The sequence below is a fragment of the Pseudophryne corroboree genome, chromosome 8 (assembly GCF_028390025.1).
Source record: "Pseudophryne corroboree isolate aPseCor3 chromosome 8, aPseCor3.hap2, whole genome shotgun sequence".
Classification (NCBI taxonomy): domain Eukaryota; kingdom Metazoa; phylum Chordata; class Amphibia; order Anura; family Myobatrachidae; genus Pseudophryne; species Pseudophryne corroboree.
Window position 1 is genome coordinate 480,682,926 of NC_086451.1, and position 26,666 is coordinate 480,709,591.

The 26,666-nt window shown below is 59.6% G+C and overlaps 1 protein-coding gene across 1 annotated transcript in view; it reads left to right on the top strand.

Moving 5' to 3' along the window:
* The window catches only part of LOC134949974 (diamine acetyltransferase 1-like), a gene marked incomplete at its 5' end in the record, with an annotated part of 53,971 nt that overhangs the window by 5,514 nt on the left and 21,791 nt on the right, over nucleotides 1-26,666 (top strand). The window contains one exon of the mRNA XM_063938652.1: nucleotides 3,061-3,112. Within this exon, the coding sequence (XP_063794722.1) occupies nucleotides 3,061-3,112 (52 nt within the window). The remainder of the gene's footprint in view (nucleotides 1-3,060; nucleotides 3,113-26,666) is intronic.

Below are 26,666 nucleotides of genomic sequence, written 5' to 3' on the forward strand. Positions count from 1 at the left end.
TTCAAATTTGGATTCGTCAGTCCAAAATACTTTTCTCCACTGATCCAGTGTCCAATGACGGTGTCTTTGGTCCATCGAAGGAATTTTACTTTATTTACAGGCCTCAGCAACCATGTAAAGGTCGACAGTCATTAGGTCGATCACTAATGGTTGATATTAGGTCAACACTGTCAAAAGGTCGACAGGTGTAAATGGTCGACACAACATTTTGAGGGTTTTTTTGCATTTTTATCAACTTTTTCATACTTTACCATCAACTGCACTATGACTGGGAATAGTAACCTGTGCCGAGTGCAGCGGTAGTGGAGTGAGGCACCGTGCGCAAAATTCGCTCGCCATGCGAGGGAACGCGGTGCACTAATTAGGGTTTCACGTGCTTTGACGGCGAAAACACAAAAAAATTATATTTTGTGTCAGCCTTTTCATGTGTCGACCTTTTGACTCTTTCGACCTTTCCTACTGTCTACCTTTTGTCATGTTGACCTACTCATGTGTCATCCTAATGACTGTGGACCTTTGTCATGTAGATCTGATGATCCGTACCCTCTCTGACTTTATTGAGTTCTCCTTTGATTGCAGTTGCTGGGAGTTTTCGGTTTTGCTTACTCGATAATGTATTTATCTTCCCTTTGATGTACACCTGAGTCATCCAGGACTCGATAATGTATTCATCTTCCCTTTGATGTACACCTGAGTCATCCAGGACTCGATAATGTATTCATCTTCCCTTTGATGTACACCTGAGTCATCCAGGACTCGGTAATGTATTCATCTTCCCTTTGATGTACACCTGAGTCATCCAGGACTCGATAATGTATTCATCTTCCCTTTGATGTACACCTGAGTCATCCAGGACTCGATAATGTATTCATCTTCCCTTTGATGTACACCTGAGTCATCCAGGACTCGATAATGTATTCATCTTCCCTTTGATGTACACCTGAGTCATCCAGGACTCGATAATGTATTCATCTTCCCTTTGATGTACACCTGAGTCATCCAGGACTCGATAATGTATTCATCTTCCCTTTGATGTACACCTGAGTCATCCAGGACTCGATAATGTATTCATCTTCCCTTTGATGTACACCTGAGTCATCCAGGACTCGATAATGTATTCATCTTCCCTTTGATGTACACCTGAGTCATCCAGGACTCGATAATGTATTCATCTTCCCTTTGATGTACACCTGAGTCATCCAGGACTCGATAATGTATTCATCTTCCCTTTGATGTACACCTGAGTCATCCAGGACTCGATAATGTATTCATCTTCCCTTTGATGTACACCTGAGTCATCCAGGACTCGATAATGTATTCATCTTCCCTTTGATGTACACCTGAGTCATCCAGGACTCGATAATGTATTCATCTTCCCTTTGATGTACACCTGAGTCATCCAGGACTCGATAATGTATTAATCTTCCCTTTGATGTACACCTGAGTCATCCAGGACTCGATAATGTATTCATCTTCCCTTTGATGTACACCTGAGTCATCCAGGACTCGATAATGTATTCATCTTCCCTTTGATGTACACCTGAGTGAGTCATCCAGGACTCGATAATGTATTCATCTTCCCTTTGATGTACACCTGAGTCATCCAGGACTCGATAATGTATTCATCTTCCCTTTGATGTACACCTGAGTCATCCAGGACTCGATAATGTATTCATCTTCCCTTTGATGTACACCTGAGTCATCCAGGACTCGGTAATGTATTCATCTTCCCTTTGATGTACACCTGAGTCATCCAGGACTCGATAATGTGTTCATCTTCCCTTTGATGTACACCTGAGTCATCCAGGACTCGGTAATGTGTTCATCTTCCCTTTGATGTACACCTGAGTCATCCAGGACTCGGTAATGTATTCATCTTCCCTTTGATGTACACCAGAGTCATCCAGGACTCGATAATGTATTTATCTTCCCTTTGATGTACACCTGAGTCATCCAGGACTCGATAATGTATTTATCTTCCCTTTGATGTACACCTGAGTCATCCAGGACTCGATAATGTATTTATCTTCCCTTTGATGTACACCTGAGTCATCCAGGACTCGATAATGTATTTATCTTCCCTTTGATGTACACCTGGGTCATCCAGGACTCGATAATGTATTTATCTTCCCTTTGATGTACACCTGAGTCATCCAGGACTCGATAATGTATTTATCTTCCCTTTGATGTACACCTGAGTCATCTAGGACAATTTTTAGGCACATTTGTACCTGTTTCTTTGTATCAAGCTAATGTATGTTTCACTAGACCGTGGAATTTTTTTATTTTTAGCAATCTGCCGCTGAGTTTAGGCTTTTTCAGAGAGAGTTTGCATGATGCCGCGCAATTCAAGTGATTATTCACGTCTTTTTTCTTCATTTTGAAAAAGTTACGGTTATTATTGAATATAACACTGTGAAAAAGGAATGTCTTTAATTAAATATTATATATCTTTTTTTTTTTTAATCTAAATATATTTTATATAAAAAATATTATTAAATAAAATGAATCAACTTACAGACCAGCTCTAAATTACGTACATTAGCCTATCGATAAACTCTTGGGACTGTGATGAAAATGACATACGCTCGTGTTTATAAATAACATAGGGGCAGATGTATTAACCTGGAGAAGGCATAAGGAAGTGATAACCCAGTGATAAATGCAAAGTGATAAATGCACCAGCCAATCAGCTCCTAACTGTTCATTTACATATTGGAGCTGATTGGCTGCTTCATTTATCACCTTGCACTTATCACTGGTTTATCACTTCCTTATGCCTTCTCCAGGTTAATACATCTGTCACATAGTAATTTATGTTTAGTAAATTTGAAGAAAAGTCCTGAAGTCTCGTTTCTAATCATGATGATTTTAGGGAGCAATTAAAATGGATATTCATTAAGTCAGAGCAATATAATGAAACATATGAGCTTTGGTCAAAGACTTGTGCACGCTGCTCTATATATTGCTCCAGAGACACAACCACATCCCCCGAGGTAAGTACACCTAAATGTGCTTCACACATGGAATAAACGACTCTTCTATTTTCGTGTTAATTAGGAACTTGCTAATTATGAGAAGAAGCCACATGCTGTGCAGATAACGGAGAGAGGTGAGCTGATAAGGACGTATAATACTGATATCATACATGATATTTACAAATAATATATAAACTAAATGTTCTCTGTGTGTATATACAGTATATTTATATATTATGTGTGTAAACTGTTGTAGTCACGCTTTTTCTCCTGCACCCCACTTTTCCATATGGTAAGTCATTTCTGCTCAGCTATATCACCAGGTGCTCATTCATTATTATGCCTGGGTGAGGTTCTGTCTCTTTAAATCCTGGCAGTCTTAAACCCAGAAAGAAAGCATATTGGGCCTAACTCAGATACAGACTATCGTACACTGCTTTGGGCTCAGCTAGTGAAATTGATGGCGGCCACACTGAGGGATTAGTCGCAAATGACTGCAGCTAACTGGATACCAACCTAAATTGGATGACAGTGTAAGGGAATAAAGTAGTTGTCATTAATCTGCTGTCAGTGAGGCGGGGATGTGCTGCTGTCAGTGAGGGGGAATGTGCCGCTGTCAGTGAGGCGGGGATGTGCCGCTGTCAGTGAGGCGGGGATGTGGCGCTGTCAGTGAGGCGGGGATGTGGCGCTGTCAGTGAGGCGGGGATGTGGCGCTGTCAGTGAGGCGGGGTTGTGCTGCTGTCAGTGAGTGGGGGATGTGCCGCTGTCAGTGAGGGGGTATGTGCCTCTGTCAGTGAGGCGGGGATGTGCCGCTGTCAGTGAGGCGGGGATGTGCCGCTGTCAGTGAGGCGGGGATGTGCCGCTGTCAGTGAGGAGGGATGTGCCGCTGTCAGTGAGGGGGGGATGTGCCGCTGTCAGTGAGGGGGGGATGTGCCGCTGTCAGTGAGGGGGGAATGTGCCGCTGTCAGTGAGGGGGAATGTGCCGCTGTCAGTGAGGCGGGGATGTGCCGCTGTCAGTGAGGGGGATGTGCCGCTGTCAGTGAGGAAGGGGGATGTGCAGCTGTCAGTGAGGCGGGGATGTTCCGCTGTCAGTGAGGCGGGGATGTGCCTCTGTCAGTGAGGCGGGGATGTGCCGCTGTCAGTGAGGCGGGGATGGGCCGCTGTCAGTGAGGCGGGGTATGTTCCGTTGTCAGTGAGGCGGAGATGTGCCGCTGTCAGTGAGGGGGGGATGTGCCGCTGTCAGTGAGGGGGGGATGTGCCGCTGTCGGTGAGGGGGGAATGTGCCGCTGTCAGTGAGGGGGAATGTGCCGCTGTCAGTGAGGCGGGGATGTGCCGCTGTCAGTGAGGCGGGGACGTGCCGCTGTCAGTGAGGGGGGATGTGCCGCTGTCAGTGAGGAAGGGGGATGTGCCGCTGTCAGTGAGGCGGGGATGTGCCGCTGTCAGTGAGGCGGGGATGTGCCTCTGTCAGTGAGGCGGGGATGTGCCGCTGTCAGTGAGGCGGGGATGGGCCGCTGTCAGTGAGGCGGGGTATGTTCCGCTGTCAGTGAGGCGGAGATGTGCCGCTGTCAGTGAGGCGGGGATGTGCCGCTGTCAGTGAGGGGGAACGTGCCTCTGTCAGTGAGGCGGGGATGTGCCGCTGTCAGTGAGGCGGGGATGTGCCGCTGTCAGTGAGGGGGGAATGTGCCGCTGTCAGTGAGGTGGGATGTGCCGCTGTCAGTGAGGCGGGGATGTGGCGCTGTCAGTGAGGCGGGGTTGTGCTGCTGTCAGTGAGTGGGGGTTGTGCCGCTGTCAGTGAGGTGGGATGTGCCGCTGTCAGTGAGGCGGGGATGTGCCGGTGTCAGTGAGGCGGGGATGTGCTGCTGTCAGTGAGGCGGGGATGTGCTGCTGTCAGTGAGGCGGGGATGTGCTGCTGTCAGTGAGGCGGGGATGTGCCGCTGTCAGTGAGGGGGGGATGTGCCGCTGTCAGTGAGGGGGAATGTGTCGCTGTCAGTGAGGGGTAATCTACCGCTGTCAGTGGGGCGGGGATGTGCTGCTGTCAGTGAGGGGCGGATGAGAGGGGGATGTGCTGCTGTCAGTCAGTGAGGTGGGGATGTACCGCTGTCAGTGGGGCGGGGATGTGCTGCTGTCAGTGAGGTGGGAATGTGCTGCTGTCAGTGAGGGGGGGATGTGCCGCTGTCAGTGAGGCGGGGATGGGCCGCTGTCAGTGAGGCGGGGATGGGCCGCTGTCAGTAAGGCGGGGATGGGCCGCTGTCAGTGAGGCGGGGTATGTGCCGCTGTCAGTGAGGCGGGGATGTGCCGCTGTCAGTGAGGCGGAGGTTGTGCCGCTGTCAGTGAGGGGGAACGTGCCTCTGTCAGTGAGGCGGGGATGTGTCGCTGTCAGTGAGGCGGGGATGTGCCGCTGTCAGTGAGGCGGGGATGTGTCGCTCTCAGTGAGGCGGGGTTGTGCCGCTGTCAGTGAGGGGGGATGTGCCGCTGTCAGTGAGGCGGGGATGTGCCGCTGTCAGTGAGGCGGGGATGTGCCGCTGTCAGTGAGGCGGGGATTTGCCGCTGTCAGTGAGGCGGGGATGTGCCGCTGTCACTGAGGCGGGGATGTGTCGCTGTCAGTGAGGCGGGGATGTGCCGCTGTCAGTGAGGCGGGGATGTGCCGCTCTCAGTGAGGCGGGGTTGTGCCGCTGTCAGTGAGGGGGGATGTGCCGCTGTCAGTGAGGCGGGGATGTGCCGCTGTCAGTGAGGCGGGGATGTGCCGCTGTCAGTGAAGCGGGGTTGTGCCGCTGTCAGTGAGGGGGGATGTGCCGCTGTCAGTGAGGCGGGGATGTGCCGCTGTCAGTGAGGCGGGGTTGTGCCGCTGTCAGTGAGGGGGGATGTGCCGCTGTCAGTGAGGCGGGGATGTGTCGCTGTCAGTGAAGCGGGGATGTGCCGCTGTCAGTGAGGCGGGAATGGGCCGCTGCCAGTGAGGCGGGGATGGGCCGCTGTCAGTGAGGCGGGGGATGTGCCGCTGTCAGTGAGGCGGGGGATGTGCTGCTGTCAGTGAGGCGGGGATGTGCCGCTGTCAGTGAGGCGGGGATGTGCCTCTGTCAGTGAGGCGGGGATGTGCCGCTGTCAGTGAGGCGGGGATGTGCCGCTGTCAGTGAGGAGGGATGTGCCGCTGTCAGTGAGGCGGGGATGTGCCGCTGTCAGTGAGGCGGGGATGTGCCGCTGTCAGTGAGGCGGGGATGTGCCGCTGTCAGTGAGGGGGGAATGTGCCGCTGTCAGTGAGGGGGGGATGTGCCGCTGTAAGTGAGGCGGGGATGGGCCGCTGTCAGTGAGGCGGGGATGGGCCGCTGTCAGTAAGGTGGGGATGGGCCGCTGTCAGTGAGGCGGGGATGTGCCGCTGTCAGTGAGGCGGAGGTTGTGCCGCTGTCAGTGAGGGGGAACGTGCCTCTGTCAGTGAGGCGGGGATGTGTCGCTGTCAGTGAGGCGGGGATGTGCCGCTGTCAGTGAGACGGGGGTGTGCCGCTGTCAGTGAGGCGGGGATGTGCCTCTGTCAGTGAGGGGGGATGTGCCGCTGTCAGTGAGGCGGGGATGGGCCGCTGTCAGTGAAGCGTGGATGGGCCGCTGTCAGTGAGGCGGGGATGTGCCGCTGTCAGTGAGGCGGGGTATGTGCCGCTGTCAGTGATGCGGGGATGTGCCGCTGTCAGTGAGGCGGGGGATGTGCCGCTGTCAGTGAGGGGGAACGTGCCTCTGTCAGTGAGGCGGGGATGTGCCGCTGTCAGTGAGGCGGGGATGTGCCGCTGTCAGTGAGGCGGGGATGTGCCGCTGTCAGTGAGCCGGGATGTGCCGCTGTCAGTGAGGCGGGAATGTGCCGCTGTTAGTGAGGGGGGAATGTGCCGCTGGCAGTGAGGGGGAATGTGCCGCTGTCAGTGAGGCGGGGATGTGCCGCTGTCAGTGAGGGGGGAATGTGCCGCTGTCAGTGAGGGGGAATGTGCCGCTGTCAGTGAGGGGGGAATGTGCCGCTGTCAGTGAGGCGGGGATGTGCCGCTGTCAGTGAGGGGGAATGTGCCGCTGTCAGTGAGGCGGGGATGTGCCGCTGTCAGTGAGGGGGGATGTGCTGCTGTTAGTGAGGCGGGGATGTGCCGCTGTCAGTGAGGCGGGGATGTGCCGCTGTCAGTGAGGCGGGGATGTGCCGCTGTCAGTGAGGGATGTGCCGCTGTCAGTGTGGCGGGGATGTGCCGCTGTCAGTGAGGGGGGAATGTGCCGCTGTCAGTGAGGGGGGGATGTGCCGCTGTCAGTGAGGCGGGTATGTGCCGCTGTCAGTGAGGGGGGATGTGCCGCTGTCAGTGACGAAGGGGGATGTGCCGCTGTCAGTGAGGTGGGGATGTTCCGCTGTCAGTGAGGCGGGGATGTGCCGCTGTCAGTGAGGGGGGATGTGCCGCTGTCAGTGAGGCGGGTATGTGCCGCTGTCAGTGAGGGGGGATGTGCCGCTGTCAGTGACGAAGAGGGATGTGCCGCTGTCAGTGAGGCGGGGATGTTCCGCTGTCAGTGAGGCGGGGATGTGCCGCTGTCAGTGAGGCGGGGATGTGCCGCTGTCAGTGAGGCGGGGATGTGCCGCTGTCAGTGAGGCGGGGATGTGCCGCTGTCAGTGAGGGGGGATGTGCCGCTGTCAGTGAGGCGGGGATGTGCCGCTGTCAGTGAGGCGGGGTTGTGCCGCTGTCAGTGAGGGGGGATGTGCCGCTGTCAGTGAGGGGGTAATGTGCCGCTGTCAGTGAGGCGGGGATGTGCCGCTGTCAGTGAGGCGGGGATGTGCCGCTGTCAGTGAGGCGGGGATGTGCCGCTGTCAGTGAGGCGGGGTTGTGCCGCTGTCAGTGAGGGGGGATGAGCCGCTGTCAGTGAGGCGGGGATGTGCCGCTGTCAGTGAGGCGGGGATGTGCCGCTGTCAGTGAGGCGGGGATGTGCCGCTGTCAGTGAGGGGGAATGTGCCGCTGTCAGTGAGGCGGGGATGTGCTGCTGTCAGTGAGGCGGGTATGTGCTGCTGTCAAGTGAGGCGGGTATGTGCTGCTGTCAGTGAGGGGGGATGTGCTGCTGTTAGTGAGGCGGGGATGTGCCGTTGTCAGTGAGGCGGGGATGTGCCGCTGTCAGTGAGGGATGTGCCGCTGTCAGTGAGGCGGGGATGTGCAGCTGTCAGTGAGGGGGGAATGTGCCGCTGTCAGTGAGGGGGGAATGTGCCGCTGTCTGTGAGGGGGGGATGTGCCGCTGTCAGTGAGGAGGGATGTGCCGCTGTCAGTGAGGGGGGATGTGCCGCTGTCAGTGACGAAGGGGGATGTGCCGCTGTCAGTGAGGCGGGGATGTGCCGCTGTCAGTGAGGGGGGATGTGCTGCTGTCAGTGAGGCGGGGAGGTGCCGCTGTCAGTGAGGGGGGATGTGCCGCTGTCAGTGAGGGGGGATGTGCCGCTGTCAGTGAGGCGGGGATGTGCCGCTGTCAGTGAGGCGGGGATGTGCCGCTGTCAGTGAGGCGGGGTTGTGCCGCTGTCAGTGAGGCGTGTATGTGCCGCTGTCAGTGAGGGGGAATGTGCCGCTGTCAGTGAGGCGGGGATGTGCCGCTGTCAGTGAGGCGGGGATGTGCTGCTGTCAGTGAGGCGGGGTTGTGCTGCTGTTAGTGAGTGGGGGATGTGCCGCTGTCAGTGAGGGGGGATGTGCCGCTGTCAGTGAGGCGGGGATGTGCCGCTGTCAGTGAGGCGGGGATGTGCCGCTGTCAGTGAGGCGGGAATGGGCCGCTGCCAGTGAGGCGGGGATGGGCCTCTGTCAGTGAGGCGGGGGATGTGCCGCTGTCAGTGAGGCGGGGGATGTGCTGCTGTCAGTGAGGCGGGGATGTGCCGCTGTCAGTGAGGGGGAATGTGCCTCTGTCAGTGAGGCGGGGATGTGCCTCTGTCAGTGAGGCGGGGATGTGCCGCTGTCAGTGAGGCGGGGATGTGCCGCTGTCAGTGAGGTGGGGATGTGCTGCTGTCAGTGAGGCGGGGTTGTGCTGCTGTTAGTGAGTGGGGGATGTGCCGCTGTCAGTGAGGGGGGATGTGCCGCTGTCAGTGAGGCGGGGATGTGCCGCTGTCAGTGAGGCGGGGATGTGCCGCTGTCAGTGAGGCGGGAATGGGCCGCTGCCAGTGAGGCGGGGATGGGCCGCTGTCAGTGAGGCGGGGGATGTGCCGCTGTCAGTGAGGCGGGGGATGTGCTGCTGTCAGTGAGGCGGGGATGTGCCGCTGTCAGTGAGGGGGAATGTGCCTCTGTCAGTGAGGCGGGGATGTGCCTCTGTCAGTGAGGCGGGGATGTGCCGCTGTCAGTGAGGCGGGGATGTGCCGCTGTCAGTGAGGAGGGATGTGCCGCTGTCAGTGAGGCGGGGATGTGCCGCTGTCAGTGAGGCGGGGATGTGCCGCTGTCAGTGAGGCGGGGATGTGCCGCTGTCAGTGAGGGGGGAATGTGCCGCTGTCAGTGAGGGGGGGATGTGCCGCTGTAAGTGAGGCGGGGATGGGCCGCTGTCAGTGAGGCGGGGATGGGCCGCTGTCAGTAAGGTGGGGATGGGCCGCTGTCAGTGAGGCGGGGTATGTGCCGCTGTCAGTGAGGCGGGGATGTGCCGCTGTCAGTGAGGCGGAGGTTGTGCCGCTGTCAGTGAGGGGGAACGTGCCTCTGTCAGTGAGGCGGGGATGTGTCGCTGTCAGTGAGGCGGGGATGTGCCGCTGTCAGTGAGACGGGGGTGTGCCGCTGTCAGTGAGGCGGGGATGTGCCTCTGTCAGTGAGGGGGGATGTGCCGCTGTCAGTGAGGCGGGGATGGGCCGCTGTCAGTGAAGCGTGGATGGGCCGCTGTCAGTGAGGCGGGGATGTGCCGCTGTCAGTGAGGCGGGGTATGTGCCGCTGTCAGTGAGGCGGGGATGTGCCGCTGTCAGTGAGGCGGGGGATGTGCCGCTGTCAGTGAGGGGGAACGTGCCTCTGTCAGTGAGGCGGGGATGTGCCGCTGTCAGTGAGGCGGGGATGTGCCGCTGTCAGTGAGGCGGGGATGTGCCGCTGTCAGTGAGCCGGGATGTGCCGCTGTCAGTGAGGCGGGAATGTGCCGCTGTTAGTGAGGGGGGAATGTGCCGCTGGCAGTGAGGGGGAATGTGCCGCTGTCAGTGAGGCGGGGATGTGCCGCTGTCAGTGAGGCGGGGATGTGCCGCTGTCAGTGAGGGGGGAATGTGCCGCTGTCAGTGAGGGGGAATGTGCCGCTGTCAGTGAGGGGGGAATGTGCCGCTGTCAGTGAGGCGGGGATGTGCCGCTGTCAGTGAGGGGGAATGTGCCGCTGTCAGTGAGGCGGGGATGTGCTGCTGTCAGTGAGGGGGGATGTGCTGCTGTTAGTGAGGCGGGGATGTGCCGCTGTCAGTGAGGCGGGGATGTGCCGCTGTCAGTAAGGCGGGGATGTGCCGCTGTCAGTGAGGGATGTGCCGCTGTCAGTGAGGCGGGGATGTGCCGCTGTCAGTGAGGGGGGGATGTGCCGCTGTCAGTGAGGCGGGTATGTGCTGCTGTCAGTGAGGGGGGATGTGCCGCTGTCAGTGACGAAGGGGGATGTGCCGCTGTCAGTGAGGTGGGGATGTTCCGCTGTCAGTGAGGCGGGGATGTGCCGCTGTCAGTGAGGGGGGATGTGCCGCTGTCAGTGAGGCGGGTATGTGCCGCTGTCAGTGAGGGGGGATGTGCCGCTGTCAGTGACGAAGGGGGATGTGCCGCTGTCAGTGAGGTGGGGATGTTCCGCTGTCAGTGAGGCGGGGATGTGCCGCTGTCAGTGAGGCGGGGATGTGCCGCTGTCAGTGAGGCGGGGATGTGCCGCTGTCAGTGAGGGGGGATGTGCCGCTGTCAGTGAGGCGGGGATGTGCCGCTGTCAGTGAGGCGGGGTTGTGCCGCTGTCAGTGAGGGGGGATGTGCCGCTGTCAGTGAGGGGGGAATGTGCCGCTGTCAGTGAGGCGGGGATGTGCCGCTGTCAGTGAGGCGGGGATGTGCCGCTGTCAGTGAGGCGGGGTTGTGCCGCTGTCAGTGAGGGGGGATGTGCCGCTGTCAGTGAGGCGGGGATGTGCCGCTGTCAGTGAGGCGGGGATGTGCCGCTGTCAGTGAGGGGGAATGTGCCGCTGTCAGTGAGGCGGGGATGTGCTGCTGTCAGTGAGGCGGGTATGTGCTGCTGTCAAGTGAGGCGAGTATGTGCTGCTGTCAGTGAGGGGGGATGTGCTGCTGTTAGTGAGGCGGGGATGTGCCGTTGTCAGTGAGGCGGGGATGTGCCGCTGTCAGTGAGGGATGTGCCGCTGTCAGTGAGGCGGGGATGTGCCGCTGTCAGTGAGGGGGGAATGTGCCGCTGTCAGTGAGGGGGGAATGTGCCGCTGTCTGTGAGGGGGGGATGTGCCGCTGTCAGTGAGGAGGGATGTGCCGCTGTCAGTGAGGGGGGATGTGCCGCTGTCAGTGACGAAGGGGGATGTGCCGCTGTCAGTGAGGCGGGGATGTGCCGCTGTCAGTGAGGGGGGATGTGCTGCTGTCAGTGAGGTGGGGAGGTGCCGCTGTCAGTGAGGGGGGATGTGCCGCTGTCAGTGAGGCGGGGATGTGCCGCTGTCAGTGAGGCGGGGATGTGCCGCTGTCAGTGAGGCGGGGTTGTGCCGCTGTCAGTGAGGCATGTATGTGCCGCTGTCAGTGAGGGGGAATGTGCCGCTGTCAGTGAGGCGGGGATGTGCCGCTGTCAGTGAGGCGGGGATGTGCTGCTGTCAGTGAGGCGGGGTTGTGCTGCTGTTAGTGAGTGGGGGATGTGCCGCTGTCAGTGAGGGGGGATGTGCCGCTGTCAGTGAGGCGGGGATGTGCCGCTGTCAGTTAGGCGGGGATGTGCTGCTGTCAGTGAGGCGGGGATGTGCCGCTGTCAGTGAGGCGGGGATGTGCCGCTGTCAGTGAGGCGGGGATGTGCTGCTGTCAGTGAGGCGGGGATGTGCTGCTGTCAGTGAGGGGGGATGTGCTGCTGTCAGTGAGGCGGGGATGTGCTGCTGTCAGTGAGGTGGAGATGTGCTGCTGTCAGTGAGGTGGGGATGTGCCGTTTTCAGTGAGGTGGGGATGTGCTGCTATCAGTGAGGCGGTAAGGTGCTGCTGTCAGTGAGGCAGTGATGTGCCGCTGTCAGTGAGGCGGGGATGTGCCGCTGTCAGTGAGGTGGGGATGTGCCGCTGTCAGTGAGGCGGGGATGTGCCGCTGTCAGTGAGGCGGGGATGTGCTGCTGTCAGTGAGGCGGGGATGTGCTGCTGTCAGTGAGGCGGGGATGTGCTGCTGTCAAGTGAGGCGGGTATGTGCTGCTGTCAGTGAGGCGGGGATGTGCTGCTGTCAAGTGAGGCGGGGATGTGCAGCTGTCAGTGAGGCGGGGATGTGCCGCTGTCAGTGAGGGGGGAATGTGCCGCTGTCAGTGAGGAGGGGATGTGCCGCTGTCAGTGAGGAGGGGATGTGCCGCTGTCAGTGAGGCGGGGATGTGCCGCTGTCAGTGAGGCGGGGATGTGCCGCTGTCAGTGAGGGGGGAATGTGCCGCTGTCAGTGAGGGGGAATGTGCCGCTGTCAGTGAGGCGGGGATGTGCCGCTGTCAGTGAGGCGGGGATGTGCCGCTGTCAGTGAGGCGGGGATGTGCCGCTGTCAGTGAGGCGGGCATGTGCTGCTGTCAGTGAGGCAGGAATGTGCTGCTGTCAGTGAGGGGGAACGTGTCGCTGTCAGTGAGGTGGGGATGTGCCGCTGTCAGTGAGGCGGGGAATGCACCACTGTCAGTGAGGCGGGGATGTGGCGCTGTCAGTGAGGGGGGAATGTGTCGCTGTCAGTGAGGGGGAATGTGCCGCTGTCAGTGAGGCGGGGATGTGCCGCTGTCAGTGAGGGGGGGATGTGCCGCTGTCAGTGAGGGGGAATGTGTCGCTGTCAGTGAGGGGGAATGTGTCGCTGTCAGTGAGGCGGGGATGCGCCGCTGTCAGTGAGGCGGGGAATGCACCACTGTCAGTGAGGCGGGGATGTGCCGCTGTCAGTGAGGGGGGATGTGCTGCTGTCAGTGAGGCGGGGATGTGCCGCTGTCAGTGAGGGGGGATGTGCCGCTGTCAGTGAGGCAGGGATGTGCTGCTGTTAGTGAGGCGGGGATGTGCCGCTGTCAGTGAGTGGGAAATGCGCCGCTGTCAGTGAGGGGGAACGTGCCTCTGTCAGTGAGGCGGGGATGTGCCGCTGTCAGTGAGGAGGGGATGTGCCGCTGTCAGTAAGGGGGGGATGTGCCACTTTTAGTGAGGGGGGGATGTGCTGTTGTCAGTGTCAACATATTCATCCATAAGCTGAGCTGTTCAAATAAAACAATATATATGACAGTACTATAAAATACTGTATTGTTGTGCTGCTGTCAAGTGAGGCGGGTATGTGCTGATGTCAGTGAGGCGGGGATGTGCCGCTGTCAGTGAGGCGGGGATGTGCTGCTGTCAGTGAGGCGGGGATGTGCTGCTGTCAGTGAGGGGGATATGTGCCACTGTCAGTGATGGGGAATGTGCCGCTGTCAGTGAGGGGGGGATGTGCCACTGTCAGTGAGGGATGTGCCGCTGTCAGTGAGGCGGGGATGTGCCGCTGTCAGTGAGGGGGGAATGTGCCGCTGTCAGTGAGGGGGGAATGTGCCGCTGTCTGTGAGGGGGGGATGTGCCGCTGTCAGTGAGGAGGGATGTGCCGCTGTCAGTGAGGGGGGATGTGCCGCTGTCAGTGACGAAGGGGGATGTGCCGCTGTCAGTGAGGCGGGGATGTGCCGCTGTCAGTGAGGGGGGATGTGCTGCTGTCAGTAAGGTGGGGAGGTGCCGCTGTCAGTGAGGGGGGATGTGCCGCTGTCAGTGAGGCGGGGATGTGCCGCTGTCAGTGAGGCGGGGATGTGCCGCTGTCAGTGAGGCGGGGTTGTGCCGCTGTCAGTGAGGCATGTATGTGCCGCTGTCAGTGAGGGGGAATGTGCCGCTGTCAGTGAGGCGGGGATGTGCTGCTGTCAGTGAGGCGGGGATGTGCTGCTGTCAGTGAGGCGGGGTTGTGCTGCTGTTAGTGAGTGGGGGATGTGCCGCTGTCAGTGAGGGGGGATGTGCCGCTGTCAGTGAGGCGGGGATGTGCCGCTGTCAGTTAGGCGGGGATGTGCTGCTGTCAGTGAGGCGGGGATGTGCCGCTGTCAGTGAGGCGGGGATGTGCCGCTGTCAGTGAGGCGGGGATGTGCCGCTGTCAGTTAGGCGGGGATGTGCTGCTGTCAGTGAGGCGGGGATGTGCCGCTGTCAGTGAGGGGGGATGTGCTGCTGTCAGTGAGGCGGGGATGTGCTGCTGTCAGTGAGGTGGAGATGTGCTGCTGTCAGTGAGGTGGGGATGTGCCGTTTTCAGTGAGGTGGGGATGTGCTGCTATCAGTGAGGCGGTAAGGTGCTGCTGTCAGTGAGGCAGTGATGTGCAGCTGTCAGTGAGGCGGGGATGTGCCGCTGTCAGTGAGGTGGGGATGTGCCGCTGTCAGTGAGGCGGGGATGTGCTGCTGTCAGTGAGGCGGGGATGTGCTGCTGTCAGTGAGGCGGGGATGTGCTGCTGTCAGTGAGGCGGGGATGTGCTGCTGTCAAGTGAGGCGGGTATGTGCTGCTGTCAGTGAGGCGGGGATGTGCTGCTGTCAAGTGAGGCGGGGATGTGCAGCTGTCAGTGAGGCGGGGATGTGCCGCTGTCAGTGAGGGGGGAATGTGCCGCTGTCAGTGAGGAGGGGATGTGCCGCTGTCAGTGAGGAGGGGATGTGCCGCTGTCAGTGAGGCGGGGATGTGCCGCTGTCAGTGAGGCGGGGATGTGCCGCTGTCAGTGAGGGGGGAATGTGCCGCTGTCAGTGAGGGGGAATGTGCCGCTGTCAGTGAGGCGGGGATGTGCCGCTGTCAGTGAGGCGGGGATGTGCCGCTGTCAGTGAGGCGGGGATGTGCCGCTGTCAGTGAGGCGGGCATGTGCTGCTGTCAGTGAGGCAGGAATGTGCTGCTGTCAGTGAGGGGGAACGTGTCGCTGTCAGTGAGGTGGGGATGTGCCGCTGTCGGTGAGGCGGGGAATGCACCACTGTCAGTGAGGCGGGGATGTGGCGCTGTCAGTGAGGGGGGAATGTGTCGCTGTCAGTGAGGGGGAATGTGCCGCTGTCAGTGAGGCGGGGATGTGCCGCTGTCAGTGAGGGGGGGATGTGCCGCTGTCAGTGAGGGGGAATGTGTCGCTGTCAGTGAGGGGGAATGTGTCGCTGTCAGTGAGGCGGGGATGCGCCGCTGTCAGTGAGGCGGGGAATGCACCACTGTCAGTGAGGCGGGGATGTGCCGCTGTCAGTGAGGGGGGATGTGCTGCTGTCAGTGAGGCGGGGATGTGCCGCTGTCAGTGAGGGGGGATGTGCCGCTGTCAGTGAGGCAGGGATGTGCTGCTGTTAGTGAGGCGGGGATGTGCCGCTGTCAGTGAGTGGGAAATGCGCCGCTGTCAGTGAGGGGGAACGTGCCTCTGTCAGTGAGGCGGGGATGTGCCGCTGTCAGTGAGGAGGGGATGTGCCGCTGTCAGTAAGGGGGGGATGTGCCACTTTTAGTGAGGGGGGGATGTGCTGTTGTCAGTGTCAACATATTCATCCATAAGCTGAGCTGTTCAAATAAAACAATATATATGACAGTACTATAAAATACTGTATTGTTGTGCTGCTGTCAAGTGAGGCGGGTATGTGCTGATGTCAGTGAGGCGGGGATGTGCCGCTGTCAGTGAGGCGGGGATGTGCTGCTGTCAGTGAGGCGGGGATGTGCTGCTGTCAGTGAGGGGGATATGTGCCACTGTCAGTGATGGGGAATGTGCCGCTGTCAGTGAGGGGGGGATGTGCCACTGTCAGTGAGGGGGGAATGTGCCGCTGTCAGTGAGGCGGAATGTGCTGCTGTCAATGAGGCGGGGATGTGCTGCTGTCAGTGAGGCGGGGATGTGCCGCTGTCAGTGAGGCCGGGATGTGCCGCTGTCAGTGAGGCGGGGATGTGCCGCTGTCAGTGAGGCGGGGATGTGCTGCTGTCAGTGAGGGGGGATGTGCTGCTGTCAGTGAGGCGGGGATGTGCTGCTGTCAGTGAGGTGGAGATGTGCTGCTGTCAGTGAGGTGGGGATGTGCCGTTTTCAGTGAGGTGGGGATGTGCTGCTATCAGTGAGGCGGTAAGGTGCTGCTGTCAGTGAGGCAGTGATGTGCAGCTGTCAGTGAGGCGGGGATGTGCCGCTGTCAGTGAGGTGGGGATGTGCCGCTGTCAGTGAGGCGGGGATGTGCTGCTGTCAGTGAGGCGGGGATGTGCTGCTGTCAGTGAGGCGGGGATGTGCTGCTGTCAGTGAGGCGGGGATGTGCTGCTGTCAAGTGAGGCGGGTATGTGCTGCTGTCAGTGAGGCGGGGATGTGCTGCTGTCAAGTGAGGCGGGGATGTGCAGCTGTCAGTGAGGCGGGGATGTGCCGCTGTCAGTGAGGGGGGAATGTGCCGCTGTCAGTGAGGAGGGGATGTGCCGCTGTCAGTGAGGAGGGGATGTGCCGCTGTCAGTGAGGCGGGGATGTGCCGCTGTCAGTGAGGCGGGGATGTGCCGCTGTCAGTGAGGGGGGAATGTGCCGCTGTCAGTGAGGGGGAATGTGCCGCTGTCAGTGAGGCGGGGATGTGCCGCTGTCAGTGAGGCGGGGATGTGCCGCTGTCAGTGAGGCGGGGATGTGCCGCTGTCAGTGAGGCGGGCATGTGCTGCTGTCAGTGAGGCAGGAATGTGCTGCTGTCAGTGAGGGGGAACGTGTCGCTGTCAGTGAGGTGGGGATGTGCCGCTGTCGGTGAGGCGGGGAATGCACCACTGTCAGTGAGGCGGGGATGTGGCGCTGTCAGTGAGGGGGGAATGTGTCGCTGTCAGTGAGGGGGAATGTGCCGCTGTCAGTGAGGCGGGGATGTGCCGCTGTCAGTGAGGGGGGGATGTGCCGCTGTCAGTGAGGGGGAATGTGTCGCTGTCAGTGAGGGGGAATGTGTCGCTGTCAGTGAGGCGGGGATGCGCCGCTGTCAGTGAGGCGGGGAATGCACCACTGTCAGTGAGGCGGGGATGTGCCGCTGTCAGTGAGGGGGGATGTGCTGCTGTCAGTGAGGCGGGGATGTGCCGCTGTCAGTGAGGGGGGATGTGCCGCTGTCAGTGAGGCAGGGATGTGCTGCTGTTAGTGAGGCGGGGATGTGCCGCTGTCAGTGAGTGGGAAATGCGCCGCTGTCAGTGAGGGGGAACGTGCCTCTGTCAGTGAGGCGGGGATGTGCCGCTGTCAGTGAGGAGGGGATGTGCCGCTGTCAGTAAGGGGGGGATGTGCCACTTTTAGTGAGGGGGGGATGTGCTGTTGTCAGTGTCAACATATTCATCCATAAGCTGAGCTGTTCAAATAAAACAATATATATGACAGTACTATAAAATACTGTATTGTTGTGCTGCTGTCAAGTGAGGCGGGTATGTGCTGATGTCAGTGAGGCGGGGATGTGCCGCTGTCAGTGAGGCGGGGATGTGCTGCTGTCAGTGAGGCGGGGATGTGCTGCTGTCAGTGAGGGGGATATGTGCCACTGTCAGTGATGGGGAATGTGCCGCTGTCAGTGAGGGGGGGATGTGCCACTGTCAGTGAGGGGGGAATGTGCCGCTGTCAGTGAGGCGGAATGTGCTGCTGTCAATGAGGCGGGGATGTGCTGCTGTCAGTGAGGTGGGGATGTGCCGCTGTCAGTGAGGCGGGGATGTGCCGCTGTCAGTGAGGCGGGGATGTGCCGCTGTCAGTGAGGCGGGGATGTGCCGCTGTCAGTGAGACGGGGATGTGCTGCTGTCAGTGAGGGGGAATGTGTCACTGTCAGTGAGGCGGGGATGTGCCGCTGTCAGTGAGGTGGGGATGTGCTGCTGTCAGTGAGGGGGGGATGTGCCGCTGTCAGTGAGGTGGGGATGTGCTGCTGTCAGTGAGGGGGGGATGTGCCGCTGTCAGTGAGGTGGGGATGTGCTGCTGTCAGTGAGGTGGGGATGTGCCGCTGTCAGTGAGGTGGGGATGTGCTGCTGTCAGTGAGGGGGGGATGTGCCGCTGTCAGTGAGGGGGAATGTGCTGCTGTCAGTGAGGGGGGGATGTGCCGCTATCAGTGAGGGGGGGATGTGCCACCGTCAGTGAGGGGGGGATGTGCCGCTGTCAGTGAGGGGGGGATGCGCCGCTGTCAATGAGGGGGAATGAGTCGCTGTCAGTGAGGCGGGGATGTGCCGCTGTCAGTGAGACGGGGATGTGCTGCTGTCAGTGAGGGGGAATGTGTCACTGTCAGTGAGGCGGGGATGTGCCGCTGTCAGTGAGGTGGGGATGTGCTGCTGTCAGTGAGGGGGGGATGTGCCGCTGTCAGTGAGGTGGGGATGTGCCGCTGTCAGTGAGGTGGGGATGTGCCGCTGTCAGTGAGGTGGGGATGTGCTGCTGTCAGTGAGGGGGGGATGTGCCGCTGTCAGTGAGGGGGAATGTGCTGCTGTCAGTGAGGGGGGGATGTGCCGCTATCAGTGAGGGGGGGATGTGCCACCGTCAGTGAGGGGGGGATGTGCCGCTGTCAGTGAGGCGGGGATGTGCCGCTGTCAGTGAGGCGGGGTTGTGCCGCTGTCAGTGAGGCATGTATGTGCCGCTGTCAGTGAGGGGGAATGTGCCGCTGTCAGTGAGGCGGGGATGTGCTGCTGTCAGTGAGGCGGGGATGTGCTGCTGTCAGTGAGGCGGGGTTGTGCTGCTGTTAGTGAGTGGGGGATGTGCCGCTGTCAGTGAGGGGGGATGTGCCGCTGTCAGTGAGGCGGGGATGTGCCGCTGTCAGTTAGGCGGGGATGTGCTGCTGTCAGTGAGGCGGGGATGTGCCGCTGTCAGTGAGGCGGGGATGTGCCGCTGTCAGTGAGGCGGGGATGTGCTGCTGTCAGTGAGGGGGGATGTGCTGCTGTCAGTGAGGGGGGATGTGCTGCTGTCAGTGAGGCGGGGATGTGCTGCTGTCAGTGAGGCGGGGTTGTGCTGCTGTTAGTGAGTGGGGGATGTGCCGCTGTCAGTGAGGGGGGATGTGCCGCTGTCAGTGAGGCGGGGATGTGCCGCTGTCAGTTAGGCGGGGATGTGCTGCTGTCAGTGAGGCGGGGATGTGCCGCTGTCAGTGAGGCGGGGATGTGCCGCTGTCAGTGAGGCGGGGATGTGCTGCTGTCAGTGAGGCGGGGATGTGCTGCTGTCAGTGAGGGGGGATGTGCTGCTGTCAGTGAGGCGGGGATGTGCTGCTGTCAGTGAGGTGGAGATGTGCTGCTGTCAGTGAGGTGGGGATGTGCCGTTTTCAGTGAGGTGGGGATGTGCTGCTATCAGTGAGGCGGTAAGGTGCTGCTGTCAGTGAGGCAGTGATGTGCAGCTGTCAGTGAGGCGGGGATGTGCCGCTGTCAGTGAGGTGGGGATGTGCCGCTGTCAGTGAGGCGGGGATGTGCTGCTGTCAGTGAGGCGGGGATGTGCTGCTGTCAGTGAGGCGGGGATGTGCTGCTGTCAGTGAGGCGGGGATGTGCTGCTGTCAAGTGAGGCGGGTATGTGCTGCTGTCAGTGAGGCGGGGATGTGCTGCTGTCAAGTGAGGCGGGGATGTGCAGCTGTCAGTGAGGCGGGGATGTGCCGCTGTCAGTGAGGGGGGAATGTGCCGCTGTCAGTGAGGAGGGGATGTGCCGCTGTCAGTGAGGAGGGGATGTGCCGCTGTCAGTGAGGCGGGGATGTGCCGCTGTCAGTGAGGCGGGGATGTGCCGCTGTCAGTGAGGGGGGAATGTGCCGCTGTCAGTGAGGGGGAATGTGCCGCTGTCAGTGAGGCGGGGATGTGCCGCTGTCAGTGAGGCGGGGATGTGCCGCTGTCAGTGAGGCGGGGATGTGCCGCTGTCAGTGAGGCGGGCATGTGCTGCTGTCAGTGAGGCAGGAATGTGCTGCTGTCAGTGAGGGGGAACGTGTCGCTGTCAGTGAGGTGGGGATGTGCCGCTGTCGGTGAGGCGGGGAATGCACCACTGTCAGTGAGGCGGGGATGTGGCGCTGTCAGTGAGGGGGGAATGTGTCGCTGTCAGTGAGGGGGAATGTGCCGCTGTCAGTGAGGCGGGGATGTGCCGCTGTCAGTGAGGGGGGGATGTGCCGCTGTCAGTGAGGGGGAATGTGTCGCTGTCAGTGAGGGGGAATGTGTCGCTGTCAGTGAGGCGGGGATGCGCCGCTGTCAGTGAGGCGGGGAATGCACCACTGTCAGTGAGGCGGGGATGTGCCGCTGTCAGTGAGGGGGGATGTGCTGCTGTCAGTGAGGCGGGGATGTGCCGCTGTCAGTGAGGGGGGATGTGCCGCTGTCAGTGAGGCAGGGATGTGCTGCTGTTAGTGAGGCGGGGATGTGCCGCTGTCAGTGAGTGGGAAATGCGCCGCTGTCAGTGAGGGGGAACGTGCCTCTGTCAGTGAGGCGGGGATGTGCCGCTGTCAGTGAGGAGGGGATGTGCCGCTGTCAGTAAGGGGGGGATGTGCCACTTTTAGTGAGGGGGGGATGTGCTGTTGTCAGTGTCAACATATTCATCCATAAGCTGAGCTGTTCAAATAAAACAATATATATGACAGTACTATAAAATACTGTATTGTTGTGCTGCTGTCAAGTGAGGCGGGTATGTGCTGATGTCAGTGAGGCGGGGATGTGCCGCTGTCAGTGAGGCGGGGATGTGCTGCTGTCAGTGAGGCGGGGATGTGCTGCTGTCAGTGAGGGGGATATGTGCCACTGTCAGTGATGGGGAATGTGCCGCTGTCAGTGAGGGGGGGATGTGCCACTGTCAGTGAGGGGGGAATGTGCCGCTGTCAGTGAGGCGGAATGTGCTGCTGTCAATGAGGCGGGGATGTGCTGCTGTCAGTGAGGCGGGGATGTGCCGCTGTCAGTGAGGCCGGGATGTGCCGCTGTCAGTGAGGCGGGGATGTGCTGCTGTCAGTGAGGCGGGGATGTGCTGCTGTCAGTGAGGGGGGATGTGCTGCTGTCAGTGAGGGGGGATGTGCTGCTGTCAGTGAGGCGGGGATGTGCTGCTGTCAGTGAGGTGGAGATGTGCTGCTGTCAGTGAGGTGGGGATGTGCCGTTTTCAGTGAGGTGGGGATGTGCTGCTATCAGTGAGGCGGTAAGGTGCTGCTGTCAGTGAGGCAGTGATGTGCAGCTGTCAGTGAGGCGGGGATGTGCCGCTGTCAGTGAGGTGGGGATGTGCCGCTGTCAGTGAGGCGGGGATGTGCTGCTGTCAGTGAGGCGGGGATGTGCTGCTGTCAGTGAGGCGGGGATGTGCTGCTGTCAGTGAGGCGGGGATGTGCTGCTGTCAAGTGAGGCGGGTATGTGCTGCTGTCAGTGAGGCGGGGATGTGCTGCTGTCAAGTGAGGCGGGGATGTGCAGCTGTCAGTGAGGCGGGGATGTGCCGCTGTCAGTGAGGGGGGAATGTGCCGCTGTCAGTGAGGAGGGGATGTGCCGCTGTCAGTGAGGAGGGGATGTGCCGCTGTCAGTGAGGCGGGGATGTGCCGCTGTCAGTGAGGCGGGGATGTGCCGCTGTCAGTGAGGGGGGAATGTGCCGCTGTCAGTGAGGGGGAATGTGCCGCTGTCAGTGAGGCGGGGATGTGCCGCTGTCAGTGAGGCGGGGATGTGCCGCTGTCAGTGAGGCGGGGATGTGCCGCTGTCAGTGAGGCGGGCATGTGCTGCTGTCAGTGAGGCAGGAATGTGCTGCTGTCAGTGAGGGGGAACGTGTCGCTGTCAGTGAGGTGGGGATGTGCCGCTGTCGGTGAGGCGGGGAATGCACCACTGTCAGTGAGGCGGGGATGTGGCGCTGTCAGTGAGGGGGGAATGTGTCGCTGTCAGTGAGGGGGAATGTGCCGCTGTCAGTGAGGCGGGGATGTGCCGCTGTCAGTGAGGGGGGGATGTGCCGCTGTCAGTGAGGGGGAATGTGTCGCTGTCAGTGAGGGGGAATGTGTCGCTGTCAGTGAGGAGGGGATGCGCCGCTGTCAGTGAGGCGGGGAATGCACCACTGTCAGTGAGGCGGGGATGTGCCGCTGTCAGTGAGGGGGGATGTGCTGCTGTCAGTGAGGCGGGGATGTGCCGCTGTCAGTGAGGGGGGATGTGCCGCTGTCAGTGAGGCAGGGATGTGCTGCTGTTAGTGAGGCGGGGATGTGCCGCTGTCAGTGAGTGGGAAATGCGCCGCTGTCAGTGAGGGGGAACGTGCCTCTGTCAGTGAGGCGGGGATGTGCCGCTGTCAGTGAGGAGGGGATGTGCCGCTGTCAGTAAGGGGGGGATGTGCCACTTTTAGTGAGGGGGGGATGTGCTGTTGTCAGTGTCAACATATTCATCCATAAGCTGAGCTGTTCAAATAAAACAATATATATGACAGTACTATAAAATACTGTATTGTTGTGCTGCTGTCAAGTGAGGCGGGTATGTGCTGATGTCAGTGAGGCGGGGATGTGCCGCTGTCAGTGAGGCGGGGATGTGCTGCTGTCAGTGAGGCGGGGATGTGCTGCTGTCAGTGAGGGGGATATGTGCCACTGTCAGTGATGGGGAATGTGCCGCTGTCAGTGAGGGGGGGATGTGCCACTGTCAGTGAGGGGGGAATGTGCCGCTGTCAGTGAGGCGGAATGTGCTGCTGTCAATGAGGCGGGGATGTGCTGCTGTCAGTGAGGTGGGGATGTGCCGCTGTCAGTGAGGCGGGGATGTGCCGCTGTCAGTGAGGCGGGGATGTGCCGCTGTCAGTGAGGCGGGGATGTGCCGCTGTCAGTGAGACGGGGATGTGCTGCTGTCAGTGAGGGGGAATGTGTCACTGTCAGTGAGGCGGGGATGTGCCGCTGTCAGTGAGGTGGGGATGTGCTGCTGTCAGTGAGGGGGGGATGTGCCGCTGTCAGTGAGGTGGGGATGTGCTGCTGTCAGTGAGGGGGGGATGTGCCGCTGTCAGTGAGGTGGGGATGTGCTGCTGTCAGTGAGGTGGGGATGTGCCGCTGTCAGTGAGGTGGGGATGTGCTGCTGTCAGTGAGGGGGGGATGTGCCGCTGTCAGTGAGGGGGAATGTGCTGCTGTCAGTGAGGGGGGGATGTGCCGCTATCAGTGAGGGGGGGATGTGCCACCGTCAGTGAGGGGGGGATGTGCCGCTGTCAGTGAGGGGGGGATGCGCCGCTGTCAATGAGGGGGAATGAGTCGCTGTCAGTGAGGCGGGGATGTGCCGCTGTCAGTGAGACGGGGATGTGCTGCTGTCAGTGAGGGGGAATGTGTCACTGTCAGTGAGGCGGGGATGTGCCGCTGTCAGTGAGGTGGGGATGTGCTGCTGTCAGTGAGGGGGGGATGTGCCGCTGTCAGTGAGGTGGGGATGTGCTGCTGTCAGTGAGGTGGGGATGTGCCGCTGTCAGTGAGGTGGGGATGTGCTGCTGTCAGTGAGGGGGGGATGTGCCGCTGTCAGTGAGGGGGAATGTGCTGCTGTCAGTGAGGGGGGGATGTGCCGCTATCAGTGAGGGGGGGATGTGCCACCGTCAGTGAGGGGGGGATGTGCCGCTGTCAGTGAGGGGGGGATGCGCCGCTGTCAATGAGGGGGAATGAGTCGCTGTCAGTGAGGCGGGGATGTGCCGCTGTCAGTGAGACGGGGATGTGCTGCTGTCAGTGAGGGGGAATGTGTCACTGTCAGTGAGGCGGGGATGTGCCGCTGTCAGTGAGGTGGGGATGTGCTGCTGTCAGTGAGGGGGGGATGTGCCGCTGTCAGTGAGGTGGGGATGTGCTGCTGTCAGTGAGGGGGGGATGTGCCGCTGTCAGTGAGGTGGGGATGTGCTGCTGTCAGTGAGGTGGGGATGTGCCGCTGTCAAAGAGGTGGGGATGTGCTGCTGTCAGTGAGGGGGGGATGTGCCGCTGTCAGTGAGGGGGAATGTGCTGCTGTCAGTGAGGGGGGGATGTGCCGCTATCAGTGAGGGGGGGATGTGCCACCGTCAGTGAGGGGGGGATGTGCCGCTGTCAGTGAGGGGGGGATGCGCCGCTGTCAATGAGGGGGAATGAGTCGCTGTCAGTGAGGCGGGGATGTGTCGCTGTCAGTGAGGCGGGGATGCACCGCTGTCAGTGAGGCAGGGATGTGCTGCTGTTAGTGAGGAGGGGATGTGCCGCTGTCAGTGAGGGGGAATGTGCCGCTGTCAGTGAGGCGGGGATGTGCCGCTGTCAGTGAGGGGGAATGTGCCGCTGTCAGTGAGGCGGGGATGTGCCGCTGTCAGTGAGGGGGGGATGTGCCACCGTCAGTGAGGGGGGGATGTGCCGCTGTCAGTGAGGCGGGGATGTGTCGCTGTCAGTGAGGCGGGGATGTGCCGCTGTCAGTGAGGGGGGGATGTGCCGCTGTCAGTGAGGCGGGGATGTGCCGCTGTCAGTGAGGCAGAGATGCACCGCTGTCAGTGAGGCAGGGATGTGCTGCTGTTAGTGAGGAGGGGATGTGCCGCTGTCAGTGAGGGGGATATGTGCTGCTGTCAGTGAGGGGGGATGTGCTGCTGTTAGTGAGGCGGGGATGTGCCGTTGTCAGTGAGGCGGGGATGTGCCGCTGTCAGTGAGGCGGGGATGTGCCGCTGTCAGTGAGGCGGGGATGTGCCGCTGTCAGTGAGGGGGGAATGTGCCGCTGTCAGTGAGGGGGGAATGTGCCGCTGTCTGTGAGGGGGGGATGTGCCGCTGTCAGTGAGGAGGGATGTGCCGCTGTCAGTGAGGCGGGGATGTGCCGCTGTCAGTGAGGCGGGGATGTGCCGCTGTCAGTGAGGCGGGGATGTGCCGCTGTCAGTGAGGGGGGAATGTGCCGCTGTCAGTGAGGGGGGAATGTGCCGCTGTCTGTGAGGGGGGGATGTGCCGCTGTCAGTGAGGAGGGATGTGCCGCTGTCAGTGAGGGGGGATGTGCCGCTGTCAGTGACGAAGGGGGATGTGCCGCTGTCAGTGAGGCGGGGATGTTCCGCTGTCAGTGAGGCGGGGATGTGCCGCTGTCAGTGAGGCGGGGATGTGCCGCTGTCAGTGAGGCGGGGATGTGCCGCTGTCAGTGAGGGGGGATGTGCTGCTGTCAGTGAGGCGGGGTTGTGCCGCTGTCAGTGAGGGGGAATGTGCCGCTGTCAGTGAGGGGGGATGTGCTGCTGTCAGTGAGGCGGGGTTGTGCCGCTGTCAGTGAGGGGGAATGTGCCGCTGTCAGTGAGGGGGGATGTGCTGATGTCAGTGAGGCGGGGATGTGCCGCTGTCAGTGAGGCGGGGATGTGCTGCTGTCAGTGAGGCGGGGATGTGCTGCTGTCAGTGAGGGGGGATGTGCCGCTGTCAGTGAGGGGGGAATTAGAGATGAGCGCCTGAAATTTTTCGGGTTTTGTGTTTTGGTTTTGGGTTCGGTTCCGCGGCCGCGTTTTGGGTTCGAACGCGTTTTGGCAAAACCTCACCGAATTTTTTTTGTCGGATTCGGGTGTGTTTTGGATTCGGGTGTTTTTTTCAAAAAACACTAAAAAACAGCTTAAATCATAGAATTTGGGGGTCATTTTGATCCCAAAGTATTATTAACCTCAAAAACCATAATTTCCACTCATTTTCAGTCTATTCTGAATACCTCACACCTCACAATATTATTTTTAGTCCTAAAATTTGCACCGAGGTCGCTGTGTGAGTAAGATAAGCGACCCTAGTGGCCGACACAAACACCGGGCCCATCTAGGAGTGGCACTGCAGTGTCACGCAGGATGTCCCTTCCAAAAAACCCTCCCCAAACAGCACATGACGCAAAGAAAAAAAGAGGCGCAATGAGGTAGCTGTGTGAGTAAGATTAGCGACCCTAGTGGCCGACACAAACACCGGGCCCATCTAGGAGTGGCACTGCAGTGTCACGCAGGATGTCCCTTCCAAAAAACCCTCCCCAAACAGCACATGACGCAAAGAAAAAAAGAGGCGCAATGAGGTAGCTGTGTGAGTAAGATTAGCGACCCTAGTGGCCGACACAAACACCGGGCCCATCTAGGAGTGGCACTGCAGTGTCACGCAGGATGTCCCTTCCAAAAAACCCTCCCCAAACAGCACATGACGCAAAGAAAAAAAGAGGCGCAATGAGGTAGCTGACGGTGTGAGTAAGATTAGCGACCCTAGTGGCCGACACAAACACCGGGCCCATCTAGGAGTGGCACTGCAGTGTCACGCAGGATGTCCCTTCCAAAAAAACCCTCCCCAATCAGCACATGATGCAAAGAAAAAGAAAAGAAAAAAGAGGTGCAAGATGGAATTGTCCTTGGGCCCTCCCACCCACCCTTATGTTGTATAAACAGGATATGCACACTTTAACCAACCCATCATTTCAGTGACAGGGTCTGCCACACGACTGTGACTGATATGACGGGTTGGTTTGGACCCCCCCCAAAAAAGAAGCAATTAATCTCTCCTTGCACAAACTGGCTCTACAGAGGCAAGATGTCCACCTCATCTTCACCCTCCGATATATCACCGTGTACATCCCCCTCCTCACAGATTATCAATTCGTCCCCACTGGAATCCACCATCTCAGCTCCCTGTGTACTTTGTGGAGGCAATTGCTGCTGGTCAATGTCTCCGCGGAGGAATTGATTATAATTCATTTTAATGAACATCATCTTCTCCACATTTTCTGGATGTAACCTCGTACGCCGATTGCTGACAAGGTGAGCGGCGGCACTAAACACTCTTTCGGAGTACACACTTGTGGGAGGGCAACTTAGGTAGA